General features: G+C 44.2%; 1 protein-coding gene across 5 annotated transcripts in view; it reads right to left on the bottom strand.

Moving 5' to 3' along the window:
• The window catches only part of DIP2A (disco interacting protein 2 homolog A), a 110,786-nt gene extending 107,202 nt beyond the window's left edge, over positions 1-3,584 (bottom strand). For 4 of the 5 annotated variants that reach the window (XM_073577535.1, XM_073577536.1, XM_073577538.1 and 1 more), the window contains exon 1: positions 3,219-3,577. In XM_073577535.1, coding sequence (XP_073433636.1) covers positions 3,219-3,309 — 91 coding nt within the window. In that variant the 5' untranslated portion in view covers positions 3,310-3,577. Of the gene's footprint in view, positions 1-3,218 lie in introns of all 5 variants that reach the window. The other variant, XM_073577540.1, reaches the window with a different exon arrangement.
• Positions 3,585-19,043: the final 15,459 nt, after the last annotated feature.

Genomic DNA, 19,043 nt, shown 5'->3' with positions numbered 1-19,043 from the left:
TGCACATCAGCCATTGGATTTATAGCGAGACCCTTTCCATCTTAGTAGGATCAGCTTATCTTAAGGGCCCTTAAAGGCCCTTTTACATTTAGCGATGCACCAGCGATCCGACCAGCGATCCGACCCGGTCAGGATCGCTGGTGCATCGCTAAATGATCGCTAGTGAGCTTTCATACAGAAAGATCTCACAGCGATGCAGCAGCGACGCAGCGCACGATATTTACCATTCACACACAGCGATCCTGACGTCCTCCCCCCCGCCTCCACGCGTCGCTCGTCGTCACAGCAGGAAGCGCCCGACGAGAAATGGAGCCGGACATTCTCGCGCGATCAGCGATGGACAGCGGGGGAGCCGGTCGCTGGTAAGTATCACACATAGCGATATCGCTAGCAATATCGCTATAACGTCACAAAACCAGTCACGTTTTAGCGATATTGCTAGCGATATCGCTTAGTGTAAAACCCCCTTTACACATAGCGATATCGCTAAAGCATCACTGATTTTGTGACGCAGCAGCGATATCGCTAGCGATCTCACTACATGTGACACTTACCTCCGACTGCCCCCCCCCCCCCCCTGCTGGATATCGCTGATCGCGCGAGATGGGCCTGGTCCATTTCTCGTCGTCGGCTTCCTGCTGGCACCGACGAGCGAGCCATGGACGCAGGCGGAAGACGATCATCATCGCCGCGTCTGACAGGTGAGTACGACCGCCGACCGCTGCTGCATCGCTGTGAGATCTGCCTGTTTGGCAGCTCACTAGCGATCATTTAGCGATGCACCAGCGATCCTGACCGGGTCATATCGTGGTCGGGATCGCTGGTACATCGCTAAATGTAACGGGGCCTTTAGGTCCATCATTGCTAAGGCAGCACGGTGGTTCAGTGGTTAGCACTGCAGCCTTGCAGCGCTGGAGTCCTTTATAGAAAAGTTATGGAAGAAGGAGAGGGGAAAAACAAAAAACAGAAAAAACAGAAAATTGCCCGGAGGTGATGGGAAAATACATAAATAAATTGCAGCTCGTCTTTCCCAGCACTGGCAGAGGTGAACGGTCCGCGTGCACCGGTTATGTATTTCTGCTAGAAACATTATAAAGTGATAGGATATAGGTACACACCTTACACAGGCTGGAGGTATGCCAGGGTCAGGAAGGAATAGTGAAAAGCTAGGAAGGAACGAAGGAAGGGCTCCTCAACAACACAAACAAGCCCTTTACTTATAGCTTCAGAATCCTTAGTATCATATATATCTCCATACATACACCCCCCAACACTTCACACTGTTACAGCTGCTGATTGGACAGGCTGCTCCCATCAGTATTTGTGTCATTAGAGACACAGTGCTCACACATACACTGCACCAAATCTGCTGCTGTGTGAAGACTTCAGTGACACAGAGCTGTCTCATTCACACAGCAGAGGCTTTGTCACACAATAGATTACATCAGTGACTGCCATCCCCTGTGCAGATTAGAAGCTGCAGACCCCCATCACTGGCCATCACACAGTCTGTTCTCACTGCTGCCAGCAGCCTGGGACAGTGAGGGAAGGAATTACTGATAATGAGTTATGTATTGTAATCATGGAGTGGCCCAGAATACAGGACCATTTTCCCTCCTCACTAGTTTCACTTTCCAGAGATCACTGTTCAGTGTGTGTCTGGGGGAGGAGCAGCTGGGTGGTTCTGCTCTGCACTGAGGCTGCTAGAGGGGGAGGATTTGTTACTGTGTGATGAGGGCTTCTTCATGTGGACAGGGAAAGCCTGTAGCTATGGAAGGTGGGGTTGTTGCTATAGTGGGCATGTTTGGAGTAGAGTAGGAGGTTACGACTAGTTCTCATTTCAATGCCATAACACCCCCCCTTGGGCGTTCTGTTCAGAATATCTAGAAAACTGTGCAAACTAGTGACAGAAAGTAAATTACTTGTTGTCATAATTCTGCAACCCAGATATGTATTGAGATTATGTGAAAAGCCCGGACAACCCCTTTAATTTTTGTCTTTTTTCAGACTTCTCATCACGGAAAAAGTACACGCAGGAAGACGCATGTCCCAGAGAAAGTCAGATTCCTGAATCCTTTACACATTTATGGGCAGAAAGTAATGTTAACGGCACAGCAGACGTCTGTAGGGTACAACAGAGCTGGACGGCTGCGCCATATACAGCACACGTCAAACACATAATCAAGAAACCGGAGGCTCGGAAATCAGGACTGTACGACTGCTGAGCTATACGGAGCAATGACTGCAGACTGCCTGCAGAGTACAGGCTGCACACAAGACAACAGTCAGGCCCTGCAGTAATACAGCCATATATCAGTGCGGTCCCTGATCCCAGTATGGGGAACTATATACAGCTATTAGCAAGAATAGTCAGGACTGTACATCTGCTGATCTACATGGAGCCATGACTGCAGACTTCCTGCAGAGTACAGGCTGCACACATGACAACCATCAGGCCCCACAGTAATACAGCCATACATCAGTGCAGCCCCTGTTTCCAGTATGGAGCATTGTATAACGCCATTTTAAGAAGTCAGGGCGGTAAGTCTGCTGATCTATATGGAGCCATGACTCCTGACTACCTGCAGAGTACAGGCTGCACACATGACAACTGTCAGACCCTGCAGTAATGCAGCCATATATCAGCGCGGAAACTGGTCCCTGTATGAAGATCTATATACAGCTATTAGGAAGAATAGTCAGGACTGTACATCTGCAGATCTTCATGGAGCAATGACTGCAGACTTCCTGCAGAGTACAGGCTGCACATGAGAGCCGTTAGGCCCCGCAGTACGGCAGGCAGCTGTGTATCAGTGCGGCCCCTGTTCCCAGTATGGAGCACTATATACAGCAATTTGGAGTAGTCAGGACTGTAGTCTGCTGCTCTAAAGGCGCCCTGCCTGCAGAGTACAGGCTGCACACAGGACAGTGATCAGGCCCTGCAGTATGGCAGGCAGCCAGGTATACACAGCCCTGATGAGCAGTCCGCTCTTCCTCCTTGCCCTGGATGCAGCATTACAGTACGCAGTGTGCTGGAGCTGCTGCCGGGTGACACATTTGCTCTGTAGGGCACAGTGCCATCACGTCTGCCATATGGGCCATCATGTCAAGTGCAAAGTAGAACTATAAATCCCAGCATGCCGCGGACGCCAATGTTGCCCAGAGGGTGCTGGCCCTCCCAGCTCCGCAGCCGGCCCTGCCGCATCCCATGCTCCTACCTTCCGAAAGCTCCAGCTCCAGCTCCGCCAGGCTCTCCCGGATCTCCACGGGCAGAGCCTCCAGGAGCGCACATCCCCCTCTCTCCGCCATCCTAGCGCCTCACGCCCATACAGCGGCAGGCGGCGGCGGGGCTCCACAGCGCATACCCGGGGCGCAGCCCGTGCTGTGCCCGCCGGCCTGGGTCGTCAGTCTCTCCGGGCGGATCAGCTGCTCCTCACTCCCCGCTCTCACACTGCTCTGCTGCGCTCACTGCCGCTCAGGCCTCGCCTCTCTCTTCCTCCGCTCCCATTCCCCATAGGACCGGCCTGGCTAGCGGGAACGCGCTTGGGAGCGGTCCGGGAACGCGCACTCGAAAAAAAAAGGGGGCGTGAATGTTATGGGAGTTAAGAATCTGCCTAGTAACAACAAGGGGCGTGGCTACAAACGTCATCAGTGCCCATTGAGAACTGCTGCTTGACACGCCCATTACGCGCGTTCTCGCGTGCAAGCCGGCGTCCCGTCACAGCCCGGTCATTTCCTCATTGGTTACAACGTAAGTCGCTAATATCTGATTGGATGGAACAAGATACGCCCACACACGTGCTGAGCACAGACACCGGCAGATCGTCACCGGCGTATGAGCCTGTGTCAGCGCAGGAAACAGACTGACGAAGTAGCAGACGCGGCTGGTGGCGGTCTGCTGAGATGCCGCTGCTCACATCCGGGAGCTCGTATACCTTCCCCGGGCACCTGCGGCCGTGTGCAAGTGGAGTGTTCTCTCAGATGATGGTTACAGCGTGTGGCGCGCAGCTTGGTGGTTACAGCGTGTGGCGCGCAGCTTGGTGGTTACAGCGTGTGGCGCGCAGCTTGGTGGTTACAGCGTGTGGCGCGCAGCTTGGTGGTTACAGCGTGTGGCGCGCAGCTTGGTGGTTACAGCGTGTGGCGCCAGCTTGGTGGTTACAGCGTGTGGCGCGCAGCTTGGTGGTTACAGCGTGTGGCGCCAGCTTGGTGGTTACAGCGTGTGGCGCGCAGCTTGGTGTTACAGCGTGTGGCGCGCAGCTTGGTGGTTACAGCGTGTGGCGCGCAGCTTGGTGGTTACAGCGTGTGGCGCCAGCTTGGTGGTTACAGCGTGTGGCGCGCAGCTTGGTGGTTACAGCGTGTGGCGCGCAGCTTGGTGGTTACAGCGTGTGGCGCGCAGCTTGGTGGTTACAGCGTGTGGCGCCAGCTTGGTGGTTACAGCGTGTGGCGCGCAGCTTGGTGGTTACAGCGTGTGGCGCCAGCTTGGTGGTTACAGCGTGTGGCGCGCAGCTTGGTGTTACAGCGTGTGGCGCGCAGCTTGGTGGTTACAGCGTGTGGCGCGCAGCTTGGTGGTTACAGCGTGTGGCGCGCAGCTTGGTGGTTACAGCGTGTGGCGCGCAGCTTGGTGGTTACAGCGTGTGGCGCCAGCTTGGTGGTTACAGCGTGTGGCGCGCAGCTTGGTGGTTACAGCGTGTGGCGCGCAGCTTGGTGTTACAGCGTGTGGCGCGCAGCTTGGTGGTTACAGCGTGTGGCGCGCAGCTTGGTGGTTACAGCGTGTGGCGCGCAGCTTGGTGGTTACAGCGTGTGGCGCCAGCTTGGTGGTTACAGCGTGTGGCGCGCAGCTTGGTGGTTACAGCGTGTGGCGCTCAGCTTGGTGGTTACAGCGTGTGGCGCTCAGCTTGGTGGTTACAGCGTGTGGCGCTCAGCTTGGTGGTTACAGCGTGTGGCGCTCAGCTTGGTGGTTACAGCGTATTGCGCGCAGCTTGGTGGTTACAGCGTATTGCGCGCAGCTTGGTGGTTACAGCGTATTGCGCGCAGCTTGGTGGTTACAGCGTGTGGCGCGCAGCTTGGTGGTTACAGCGTGTGGCGCGCAGCTTGGTGGTTACAGCGTGTGGCGCGCAGCTTGGTGGTTACAGTGTATGGCGCGCAGCTTGGTGGTTACAGTATATGGCGCGCAGCTTGGTGGTTACAGTATATGGCGCGCAGCTTGGTGGTTACAGTATATGGCGCGCAGCTTGGTTACAGCGTGTGGCGCGGAGCTTGGCGGTTACAGTGTGTGGCGCGGAGCTTGGCGGTTACAGCATGTGGCACGCACCTTGGTACAGTATATGGCGCACTGCTTGGTGGTTAGAGTGTGGTGCGCAGCTTGGTTGCGGTATATTGCGCGCAGCCTGATGGATACAGCGTGTGATGCGCAGCTTGGCGTTTACAGAGTGTGGCGCGCAGCTTGATGGTTACAGTATATGACGCGCAGCTTGATGGTTACAGCATATGGTGCGAAGCTTGGTTACAGATTGTGGCGCACAGCTTGGTGATTACAGCGTGTGGCACGCACCTTGGTTACAGTATATGGCGCACTGCTTGGTGGTTACAGTATATTGCCCACAGCCTGATGGATACAGCGTGTGGCACGCAGCTTGGTGGTTGCAATATATGGTGCGCCACTTGATGGTTACAGCGTGTGTCACGCAGCTTGGCGGTTACAGTGTATGGTGGCAAAACTGGTAATTACACTATTGTAGGCAACTTGGTTACAGTGTATTGCTCACAGCTTGATGGTTACAGTCTTTGGTACTCAACTTGGCAGTTAGTGTATGGTGCGCAGCTTGGCGGTTATAGTCTTTACAGCTTATTGGAAACAGTATGTGGAATGCAACTTGGTGTTTATAGTGTATGGTACAAAGTTGGGTGGTTACAGTGTTTGCTACACAGTTTGGTCACACAGCATTTTATTTATTGCACAGGCGGTGGCTGATGAATACTCTCATCAGCTGCTGCCTGCTCTCACTGTTATCGGTTGAATACAACTCTCAACATTCTTTCCTGCTTGTGCTAACCGCAGCACGAGCAGGGGACTGTGATGCGAGTTGTCTACAGCACCCGGTGCCGGGGAACAGCGCAAACTGTACCACTGATTCCCAGGAACCGGTACGTGTGATACTAATGTGACACAATGTTGACATAGGTATTAAACACACGTATACACGGATATCTTTGGTACTGGTTTTTCCAGTACCGAAAATATCAGGACGTATAAAAGAACCCTAAGTGGTAACGTGCTATGAAATAAAACTCCCAAAAAGGTGTAAGCATGCTGAATAAATACCATAGATTATGGACCTAGGGGACTCCTGCTGTTGTATGGTGTTATCCACACAGTCTGATTTTTTATTATATGGGTAGAGATTTATTAACATAGGTTTACACTTTGTTTGCATCCAGACAATTATACAGATTTTCCTTCACTGGAATTAATGGGCCTAGGACAAACCTCTGACAAACAGCCCCTTGGCATTATCCCTCCTCCAGGAAACTTTACAGTTGACACAATGCAGTTAGGCAGGTTATGTTCACCAAACCCAGACTCGTCCGTCAGAGGAAGAGGAGCAGAAATCTGAAGCCAGGAAAGGCTAGTGCACAGACCCCCAGATCAAAAGCCACAGGCTACATGGTAGACCCACTGACGAGCATGACATGCATGTTGTAAGTGTGAGTCTGGGCAAGCAAACATTTCCCCCTTCAGAGCTCCCTGTTGAGAGTTGGGGTCAGTTTAGATCAGTTTTTCCTAAACTCCAGTCCTCCACCAGATTGTGTTTTCAGGATTTCCTTAGTACTGCACGGGTGATGTAGTTATTATCAAAGTAGAAAAAGAGAAAAAGTTTCAGCTTTCAGTAAAAAAAAAATCAAATATCTTTATTCCATCGAAGTCAGTTTAAAAAGTTTGCAGACAGGATGGTCAGCAAGCAACACGTTTCGAACACGTTGTTTGCTTGACAAATCAAGCTTATTTGAAAATGACCAGCCAACAATATTATTATTTTAAGACTGTTGGCTGGTCATTTTCAAATACACTTGACAAAGAACAACTGTGTTTGAAACGTGTTGCTTGCTGACCATCCTGTCCACAAACTTTTTAAACTGACTTCGGTGGAATAAAGATTTTATTTGATTTTTTTACCTTCACCTTTTTCTCTTTTCCTACATTGTCAACACGAGTGGTCAGCTTGTGGTTCCGTGCATGCTGCATCTCCACGTACTTCAACGGTGAGCTGGCATTCCCTTTTTCCTTAGTTATTATCAAAGCATCAGAAATTGCCACAGGTTCTCTTACCTGTGCAATACTAGGTAAATCCTGAAAACATGATCTGTTGTGGGTCATGACGACGGGGTTTGGAAATCACTGGTTTATGTTAACCAACGGCACAATGTGACTGATCTGTAGACTTTCACCAATCCAGTTGTTTGCCTGGTTATACAGGCAGACCAAAGCAAAGGATTTTGACTGGATGTAAAGGGTGACATGGTCAATAATGATGTTGAGAAGGCCAAACTTTTAAATTCCTATTTTTCATCCGAATTCTCTAAGAAAGCAAATGTAACATTGGATGATTAGGAATAAAATAATCCACACTACCTATAAACAGAGAGATGGTAAGGGAACACTTAGCCAATTTAAATGAATTTAAATATCCTGGTCCAGGTGAATTACATTCTAAGGTAGTGAGAGTTAGCAGAGGAAATTGCAGAACCAGCCAGAATCTTTGAAAAATCCTGGAGAACAGGAGAAGTCCCAGAAGATTGGAGAAGGGCAAATGTTGTCCCTATCTTCAAAAAAGGAAAGAAGACGGAACGAGGAAATTACAGGCCAGTGAGCCTTACTTCTATACCAGGAAAGAGATTTGAACAAATTATTAAACAACATGTATGTAAGTACATGGATAACAATACAGTAATTAACTAGAGCCAGCATATGTTTGTAGCAAACAAGTCATGCCAGACTAAACTAATTTCCTTCTATGATGGAATCACTGACTGGGTGGATCAGGGAAATGTGGTAAATATAGGATATCTTGATTTCAGCAAAGCATTTGATAAAGCATCTCATACTATATTGAAAAAAATTACAAAGTATGGTATTGACAAGGCAATGGTTATGTGGATTCATAACTGGCTCATTGATTGTATTCAGAGTGGTAATAAATGATTGCACATCCAATTGGAAGAGTGTTTGTTTCAAGTGGGGTACCACAAGGCTCTGTCCTTGCCCCAGTGTTCAACATTTTTATAAATGATCTAGATAAGGGAATTGAAGGTAAACTAATCAAATTTGCAGCCGATGCCAAACTAGGAGGGATAGCTAACACTAGAGATGACAGATAAAGGGATCAGAAGGATCTCGACGAGCTTGAACAATGGGCAGCGACTAAAGAATAGAACTAAGCAACAGCACATGTGAAAAAGACAGGTATACTAAAAGATCACAGACTGCACAAGAATCAACAGTGTGAGGCAGCAGCAAAAAAGAAACACAGTTCTAGGATGTATTAAGAGAAGCATAGAGTCTAGATCAAGTGAAGTAATTCTCCCCCTCTACTACTCCTTGGTCAGGCCTCATCTAGAACACAGTCACGTTCTGAGCATCAAATTTTAAAACAGACATTGAAAAACTGGAACAAGTTCAAAGAAGAGCGACCAGGATGGTGAACGGACTGCAAAGTACGTCCTACGAGGAACTACCGTATTAAAGAATTTGAGAATGTTTAGCTCGCAAAAAAGGTTAAGAGGAGACTTAATAGTTGTCTACATTTAAATATCAGAGGGGCTGTCACAGTGTAGAAGGATCATCATTCTAATTTGCACATTGAAACACGAGAAGCGATGGAATGAAACAGAGGGAGAAGATACAGATTAGATATTAGAAACTAGATACTTTTTGACAGTGAGGGTGATCAATGAGTGGAACACGCTGCCACAAGAAGTGGTGAGTTCTTTAATGGAAGTCTTCAAACAGAGGCTGGACAGACATCTGTCTGAGATGGCTTAGTGAATCCTGCAATGAGCAGAGGGGTTGCACTCCATGACCTTTGAGGTATATTACAATCCTACCATTATATCAATCTATATATATACTAGATCGCTCTGTGCACAGGCTGCCATTGTTCTCTGCTGTGTGAGTCCTGTTTACACAGGACGATGGATGCACAGCCGAAAGATAATTTCACCTAACGAACAAACGTTTTGTTCCTTCATCAGATGATCAGAAACCTGTTTACAGGACAAGAGAATTGTGAAACAAGCGTTTTTAACGCTCGTTCACAATTATCTTACAGTGTAAATGCCCCTTTAGGGCCCCGTCACACATAGCGATCTTGCTAGCGAGATCGCTGCTGAGTCACAAGTTTTGTGACAACAGCGATCTCACCAGCGAGATCACTGTGTGTGACAGCGATCAGCGACTGGGCCCCCCCTACCGGTATCGCTGATCGCTGCAAGAAACCTCTGGACATTTCTTTCGTCGCTGATCTCCCGCTGGCCAGCACGCATCGCTGCGTGTGACAGGCGGGAGACCAGCGATCAGCTGGTAACTAATGTACACATCGGGTATCCAAGGGACGCGCGTCCCTTAGATACCCGATGTGTACGTTAGTTACCAGCTCCCTGCATCAGCGCGCTGGTAACTAACGAACACAGTGACGTCGCGCGCTCAGCGTCGCTGTGCTGATCGCTGGTGAAGCTGTCTGTGACAGCTCACCAGCGATCACATAGCGACTTATCAGCGATCCTGACACGTTGATATTGTTGTCGGGATCGCTGGTAAGTCGCTATGTGTGACTCCAGCTTTAGTCTCCCTCAACCTTGGGAGATCAGGAAAGGGGCAAACAAAAGATCATGCAAAAGAAGAGTAACAGCCATAGATGGAAAGACCCCTGTGATCCAGACCTTCCCTTGTTGGTGTGAGCAAAGTCTTAAATGTGGAGGGTTTTGGTATTACCTATTAAGTTGCTGATTTGCCGTAGGTTCTGTCTATTATGGCGGTAGGAAAACATCATATAGGTGTTGTCAAGAATAATAAGGAAATATGAGGAATGGTATACATTAGTCAGCAGGTAAATAATTATGTATTGGAGGTAAATATAAATATATGGATAAGTTTAAGCATCTAAAAATAACTTTAGGATGGCCTAAATTGACAGATGCCTGGCTCAGTTTTGTGGTGTGTTCCCGGAGTGTATTGGTTAGAACCTACCAATAATGGCCTTAGGAAGAAATGCAGTACTTTGCTCCGCCTAGTCAGGGCAAAGAAGTACGAGTGCCAAGGAGCGCGACGACGGGGAGCCTGTGTGGCCGACATATGAACGTGTCATCCACACGAAGCAAGAAGAAGAGAGGCACCAGACCAAGAACAGCAACACCCGTTGGAACGGACCACCCCGCATATGAGTATAATAAAAGCTCTTTTTCTTGTCTTGCAAGTCTGGTTGGAGGCAGATATACAGTATTCTAGAATACTGTATATCAGTCCTGAAAGGTGGTGGTCAGGTTCACTTTACGTGCCTGGATGGTCTTGGACATTAGTTGCTAAAGGATGGTAGTGTAGAATGTACTATAATTTTATTAATATGCATTTCTTATATAGCGCTTTACATTCATTATCATCACTGTCCCCATTGGGGCTCACAATGTAGATTTCCTATCAGTATGTCTTTGGAATGTGGGAGGAAACCCATGCAAACTCCTTGAAGATGTTCTTGGTGGGACTTGAACCCAGGACTCCAGTGCTGCTAACGACTGTGCTGCCCACGGTGGCTCAGTGGTTACGGTAGTTAATTTCTAATGTGTGTTTATATGTTGCATTCTACACACTTAATCTAAGCAAAATAAAAATATTTTTTCACTGAAAGACCATTGTGCCTTTCGAGCCCTCGGAAGAAGCGAGCCGAAATGCACGTTGGGGTGAAGGGACAAAACGCCTAGTTTCTATCTGTGCCTTGCTGAATACTGCAGCTTTGGGTATTTTGTACCAACCTGTATTTTTGTTTACCACCTTGGGTACTGCGCTGGAGGGGGATAAGGAATTTAGGCGGGTGTCTTAAAGGGGATCATAGGATTTGTTTTTAATGGGAATCTGTCACCAGTTTTTTGACCTATCAACTGTGCGCGAACAATGCTATTCACAGAACGGAATGCGTACAGCAAGCCGAGGAGGAGTGGAGAGAGGGACTAGAACCAACGCCCATCGGATCGGACCGAGGATATTTCCATACCGCATGGGGGCAATATAAAAGGTTTTTATGGGGGAGTCAGGGGGTTTCACAAGTAGTTGGGGAATGTATAGCTCACGCTCTTAGATGATATTTTTAGTTGATAGGCAAAAAAAAACTGGTGACAGATTCTCTTTTTAATAACCTTATCTCTAATAATTGTCACTCCTTTTTTTGTATTTCAAATCAACTTTATTGAAATTTTAAATTAAAGGGTGTGAAAAAAAAAAAAGGATAAAAGATATTAAGGAAAAGGGGGAGGGAAATGGAAGGGAGGGGAGGAAAGGAAAGAAAAGGAGTGATAAGACATTTGTGATATACATAGACAAGTAATCACATTTACATCAAAGTACCACATAAACACGTACCAGCATAAACTAAACTTCCGAACGAACGAATCTCCGAAAATCGGAACAATATTTCAAAATACGATGTATTATTGGAAGACCTCTGTCCAACGGTACAATTTATCAGAAAAAATTTTAAAACTGTTGTTAGCAATGGAGAACTTTTGTTCATATGTCTTATGAAGAGCAATATGCTCCACTATCTCTTGGACGGAAGGAGGTGTAGCGTTCTTCCAGTTATATGCAATAGCATTTTTTGTTACCAGTAAGATATGAATGACAATAGCCCTAAGAGAAAAATGTATAAAATTTAGACCAACAGAAAGCAATGCCATCTGAGGGGAGAGGACAGTATTTCCACTTATTAGGACGTTAATCATGTCGGAAATCTTTGTCCATAACGGTTTTATCTTAGGGCAATTCCAGAAAATGTGAAGCAAACTACCCCTATGACCGCAATTTCTCCAACAATCCGAGGAATGATGATTGCCAATCAAAGACAGCCTTGCGGGAGTTAAATACCACCGAGATACTATTTTAAAATACGACTCTTGTAGGGTCATTGAGATAGACGAGGAATAAGTACGGACAAGAGCCTTTTCCCACTCATCTGCATCAATTGTTAGTTGGAGCTCTTCCTCCCATTTTAACATAAACGGGGACTTAGCAAATTCGATGTTGTGATTAAACCATCCATATATATACTTGTAGCTCCAAAAGATGTTATGATCAGGGTTACAAATGATATTTTGTGCTGCTTCGGAAAAAAAAGGTCTATTGGAGAGAAATTTTTGGACTTGATCTTTTATAATCTGGTGTTCGCAAAAAGCAGAAGAAGGAACACCAAGGCTACTTTTTAGAGTGTTAAAGGGTAAAAATTTTTTCCCATCAAATATGTCTTAATTTTATGATTTTATACTCTGTCCATAGAGGGTTGACTACTCTGTTATATAGTTCAAAAATGAAAGAGATAGTAAGATTACCTAGAGATTCAAATCTATCCAAGCCCCTCTTTGGCCTAGCCAATTTAGACCAGGCCTTGCAAGCCGCTATAAATATTGGGTGTGATTTATTACTAACATTTTTAATGTTCATTAATTGTTTGAGAATGAGTTCTTTAGGTGCATTATCTAGATTTAGTGTGGTCTCAAGATCTAACCAAGCAGGGGGTTTCCCCCTTGGACCACCAGTGGAAACTCTGTTTAATTAAATTGGTATAGTAATGAGCCGTAATATTAGGTAAACCCATTCCGCCCGTTAGTTTATTTTTGTGAAGTGTTCCTGTAGCAACTCTCGCTCTTTTATTGTTCCACAGGTAGGTGTTGATTAACGACTGAATATTATTTAAGTACGATGTAGGAATTGGAATAGGGATAGATCTAAAAATGTATAAAATTTTTGGGATTATGAAAGTCTTGACCGATATATTCTTTCCCCACCACGATAGATCTTTCCCCGCAAAAAAATTAAAATCAAGTGAGATGTTCCTAATTAGAATGTCGAAATTTGTGGGGATAAGCGAGTTCATATTTTTAGTTATTTTAATCCCAAGATAGGTGAAATCGTTTTCCACCCAGCTCAATGAGATAACTTTCTTAATCTCATCAATCTGAGGAGGGTCCAAATTAAAGTGTAATACCTGAGACTTAACCTCATTAATTTTGAAGTATGATAATCGAGAAAATAAATCAAGTATATTTTGGGTTTTAAAAATGGATACTGAAGGATTTGTCAGGGTTAGAACAACATCGGCAAATAGGCCAATTTTAAAGTCCCTACAGTTTGTTTGAATTCCCGAAATATTTTTTTCCTCTCTTATTGCTTGAGCTAAGGGCTCAATAGCCAGTACAAACAACAAAGGAGAAAGGGGGCAACCTTGTCATGTACCATTCGAGATTAAAAAAGATGATGAAAGGTGATTATTTGAAAACATTTTCGCAGATGGACACGAGTACAGAGACATTATTGCAGAAAGACTCTGTGGGTTGAAGCCAAATTTTTGCAGAGTTAAATTTAGATATGTCCAATTTAAGCAATCGAATGCTTTTTCCGCATCCAAAGAAGCAATAACTGAGGGGATTTTTTTTAGAATTGATCATTTTCATTAAGTCAATAATCCTTCTTGTTCCATCCACAGATTGTCTACCCCTGACAAATCCTATTTGATCATTTGTTTATTAATTTAGGTAAGAAGTTATTGATTCTATTAGCAAGAATTTTTGAATATAGTTTAATATCTGAATTTATTAATGATATTGGCCTATAATTTGTTAGTTGGTCTGTATCTCCTTTGGATTTTGGGATCAAAATGATTGTAGCCTCCAGCATTTCTTTTGGGAATTTGCCAGTCGAAGAAGCGGTGTTGAAAATTTTGGATAGGTGTGGCGCTAAAATTTCACTGAAGGACTTATAATACTCGTTAATGAAGCAGTCTGGTCCTGGAGATTGGAATGCTTTTAAATCTTTTATGTTTTCAATAATCTCTTCTGTTGAAAAATGAGCTGTTAGGTCAGTCAGATTGTCAAGCGTAAGTTTCGGCAAGGTGAGTTTTGAGAGAAACGCATTAATTTCCAGTTCTTTTGGTTGAATTTGGTGTGGGTTTTGGTTCAGAATATATAACTCGGAGTAAAAGGATGCAAACGCATCCACAATGTCTTATGGGTGAGTTAGCAACTGTCCCTTAGGGGAAGAAATTTTAGCAATTCTATTGTGTATTCTTTGTTTTTTTAACCTGTTCATCATGTATCAAGTGGGTTTATTTAAAGAGGCGTAATGTTTAAATTTGGATGAATTGATTACGGAGTCATAGAATGAAAAAATCAATGATCTCAATTCCGGTCTCAGATTTATAATTTCAGATTGGATTGTGGATGAATGGGTGGAAGAATTAGTTCTGATTCTTTGAGTTTTATCATAGATTGCAATTCTTTAATCTTAGCCCTATTTTGCTTCTTTTCCTTGGATGAAATTTGAATCAGAGCCCCTCTAATCACAGCCTTATGGGCATTCCAAAGAATAAATGGGTCAACTGTATCCGACTCATTCTCTCGGAAATAATTCCTAATAGCCGAAATAATTGTGTTCTTATGAGTTGGGTTGTTAAAAATGTTTGCATTACACTTCCATAAAAAATGTTTCCTAGAGGGAGGGCCAGAAATCAATTCACCAATAACAGGAGCATGATCAGATACTGTTTTGGGCAATATAGATATCTGCTTAAATTTGTGCAGAGAAAAGACATCAGAAATTATCAGATCAATCCTGGAAGCAGATTGATGCACATCGGAGAAGTGGGTATATTCTATGGATGTAGTATTGAGGCATCGAAATACGTCATACAGCTCATTTTGGTGTAACCAGTTGTTTAGTGTTAAGGCTTTATATCTGTTTTTGGCTGAAGAGTCAAGGTGACCATCTGGTACTACATTAAAATCTCCCATCATTATTAGATCCCCTTTTTTAATTTCTAGTAGTTTCTTCATTAGTTTATTCAAAAATTTAATCTGACCTATGTTCGGGACATAAACATTTACAATCGTGTATAAGTGGCTGTTGATGTTACAAACTGGAATGTGGAAGTTTCCTTTTTCTTCCCTGTGTTCTTCCAGAAGCTCAAAGGTGAGATTATGTCCAATCAATGTCATGACCCCCGCTTTTTTCCTATCACTACTTGATTCAAATATGTGTGGGAATTTTTTGTCTTCAAATTTTGGATGGTCATTGTTCTTAAACTTAGTTTCCTGGATAAAAACGATATCTGGTTTGAATTTGCGCAATTCGTCTTTAACAGTAAATCTTTTCCTTGGACTGTTGAGGCCCCTCACGTTATACGTCATAATTTTGATAGACATTTTTTTGAGTAGCGGTTGAGGGGTTGGAGATTACGTTCAAAAAATTATCTATGTACTCAAAAGGTAGAACTATTGAAAAACTGAAAACAGATCAATTTACACAAGTACAGTGTATAAGTAAACAATGTAAAAAATAATTATTTTAAACACAAACCACAAGAATTTTTGAAAATATCTTGTCCTCACCGAAGAATCCCTCCTGTGGATTCTTCACTGATCAGGGAAAGTTCGTGAATGAGCTCAAAATTTGAGGCATCCATAATATTGTACTTTTAATCCAGAAAACTTTAAGACAGTAACCCTGAAACCCTATGAACAACTTCTTTCAGAATGTACTTTAAATTAATAAAATTTTAGGTATCATTCCCCAGGTTCGACCTATGTGATTGAAGTTAGAAACTTTTCCCCTTCATCAGGGGTATTAAGGGGAACTGTTTTGCCCCTGTATTGCACCAGAAGCTTCAACGGGAATCCCCATTTATATGGGATTCCCATGTGTCTCAAGGGGGCCGTAATCTTTTTAAAAGCCCTCCTGCCCTCCAGGGTCTCTTTAGACAAATTGGCAAACAGTTTAAGATTATCAAAAGGTTCAGGAAATTTTTTCTCCGTTTTGATGTAGTTCTGTATCTGCTCTTTGACATGAAAAAAGTAAATCGTATCTCTTGGAAGGTCAGCCGCGATGGCAGAAGGTTTAGGCAATCTGTGGATTCTATCTATTGTGAGCTCTTGATCAGAGAGGGATGGGATTGTTTTCTTAAATAAGGATTGGGCATAATCAAGAAGCTTATCGGGAGGAACATTTTCAGGAATACCTCTGATTTTAACCCCTTCGCACCCGAGCCTGTTTTTGCCTTCGTGACCGGGCCAATTTTTTCAATTCTGACCAGTGTCACTTTATGAGGTTATAACTCTAGAACGCTTCAACGGATCCTGCTGATTCTGACATTGTTTTCTCGTGATATATTGTACTTCATGACAGTGGTAAAATTTCTTTGCTATGACTTGCGTTTATTTGTTAAAAATATGCAAATTTGGTGAAAAGTTTGAAAATTTTGCAATTTTCAAATTTTTAATTTTTATGCCCTTAGATCAGAGAGTTATATCGCACAAAATAGTTAATACATAATATTTCCCACATGTCTACTTTACATCTGCACAATTTTGGAATCAAAATTTTTTTTTGTTAGGAAGTTATAAGAGTTAAAAGTTGACCAGCGATTTCTCATTTTTACAACAAAATTTGCAAAACCATTTTTTTTAGGGACCACCTCACACTTGAAGTGAGTTTGGGGGGTCAATATGACAGAAAATACCCAAAAGTGACACCATGCTAAAAACTGCACCCCTCAAGGTACTCAAAACCACATTCAAGAAGTTTATTAACCCTTCAGGTGCTTCACAGGAATGAATGGAATGTGGAGGGAAAAATAAACATTTCCTTTTCTTTCACAAAAATTTTCCTTTAGACTTTTTTTTCTTTACTTTCGCAAGGGTAACAGAAGAAAATGGTTATACATTTTGCTTTTCAATTTCTCTTGAGCATGCCGATACCCCATATGTGAGAGAATAATACTGTTTGGGCGCACAGCAGAGATTAAAAGGGAAGGAGCACCACTTGACTTTTGGAATGCAAAATTGGCTGGAATCGATAGCGGACACAATGTTGCATTTGGAGAGCCCCTGACATGCCTAAACAGTGGAAACCCCCAATAAGTGACCCCATTTTGGAAACTAGACCCCTTAGGGAACTTATCTAGATGTGTATTGAGCACCTTGAACCCACAGGTGCTTCACAGAAGTTTATAACATAGAGCCGTGGAAATAAAAAAAGCAACATTTTTCACAAACAAATTGTTTTAGCTTCATATTTTGCATTTTCATAAGGGTAACAGGAGAAATTGCTCCATACAATTTGTTGAGTAATTTCTCCTGAGCATGCCGATACCCCATATGTGGGAGAATAATACTGTTTGGGCGCATGGCAGGGCTTGAAAGGGAAGGAGCACCACTTGACTTTTGGAATGCAAAATTACCTGGAATCGATAGCGGACACCATGTTGCGTTTGGAGAGCCCCTGACATGCCTAAATAGTGGAAACCCCCAACAAGTGACCCCATTTTGGAAACTAGACCCCTTAGGGAACTTATCTAGATGTGTATTGAGCACCTTGAACCCACAGGTGCTTCACAGAAGTTTATAACAAAGAGCCGTGGAAATAAAAAAAAAGCAACATTTTTCACATATAAATTGTTTTAGCTTCATATTTTGCATTTTTATAAGGGTAACAGGAGAAATTGCTCCATACAATTTGTTGAGCAATTTCTCCTGAGCATGCCGATACCCCATATGTGGGAGAATACTACTGTTTGGGCGCACGGCAGAGCTTGGAAGGGGAGGAGTGCCATATTGGAGAGCAGATTTTGCTGGAATTGTTTGTGGGTGACCTGTCACATTGTCAGAGCCCTTGACGTGCCTAAACAGTGGAAATCCCCAATAAGTGACCCCATTTTGGAACCTAGACCCCCCCATGGAACTTATCTAGATGCGTAGTGGGCACTTTGAACGCCCAAGTGCTGCACAGAAGTTAATAACGAAGAGCCGTGAAAATAAAAAAAAAATCATATTTTTTCCACAAAAAACTACCTTTTCGCCCTCAATTTTTTTTCCAAAGGATAACCAGAGAAATTAGACCCCAACAGTTGTTGTGCAATTTGTCATGAGTATGAGGACACCCCATATGTGGGGATAAACCACTGTTTGGGCGCATGTCAGAGCTTGGAAGGGAAGGAGCGCCATATTGGAGTTCAGATTTTGCTGGAATGTTTTGAGGATGTCATGTCACATTGTCAGAGCCCCTGAGGTGCCAGAACAGCATAAGCCCCCAAAAGTGACTGCATTGAATGTCAAAAAAGTTTAAAAACGTGGTTCTGTATGGAAGATTTTAAAGCAGTCATGGAGGCATAAGGCTGGCAATGATGGGCATTGTGGGCAATAATAGCGGGTATCATGCCTCATTCCTCTCTTGGAACATACACGACATCTTCTCTGGGGGTTCTTTCTTGTTTCAGTTGCTGGAATGAGTGCAATAAAATGTCGCTCAGTGAGTCTTCTAACATCTTCAGATTCTAAAGGATTGGCGGGGACAAAATTTTCAAAAACAAGATGTTCAATGACCTTTTCCTGATAATCAAGGAAAGTATCTGTATTTCCGGCGGCTTTTCTGTACAACATAAAGGAATTATATGTGGCCACCTGAAACAAATAAATGACTAACTTCTTATACCAGGTATATGATTTTCTTGATACCTGGTATGGCTGTAGAACCTGATCTGCAAGGTCCACACCCCCCATATATTTGTTGTAGTCAATGACAGACACAGGTTTTGGAGTAGTGGATCCCTGATGGTCTGCAATGGCCTTTGTGGCATCTGTGTGGATCGAGCTCAGGATAAAAATATCTTTTTTATCCTTAATACTTAAGGGCAAGCAGCTCTCCATTGCGTAAAGCCCCTGACTGCCCCTTTCGGAACTTTTCGTTGACCAACGATTGTGGAAACCCCTGACGGTTTTTGCGAATGGTCCCACAA

This window comes from Dendrobates tinctorius, unplaced genomic scaffold, assembly GCF_039654945.1.
Source record: "Dendrobates tinctorius isolate UK_male_01 unplaced genomic scaffold, ASM3965494v1 ptg000056l, whole genome shotgun sequence".
NCBI classification, from domain to species: Eukaryota; Metazoa; Chordata; class Amphibia; order Anura; family Dendrobatidae; genus Dendrobates; species Dendrobates tinctorius.
Note: the sequence above shows the minus strand (reverse complement) of the source record. Positions and strands in the feature narration are given on the sequence as shown.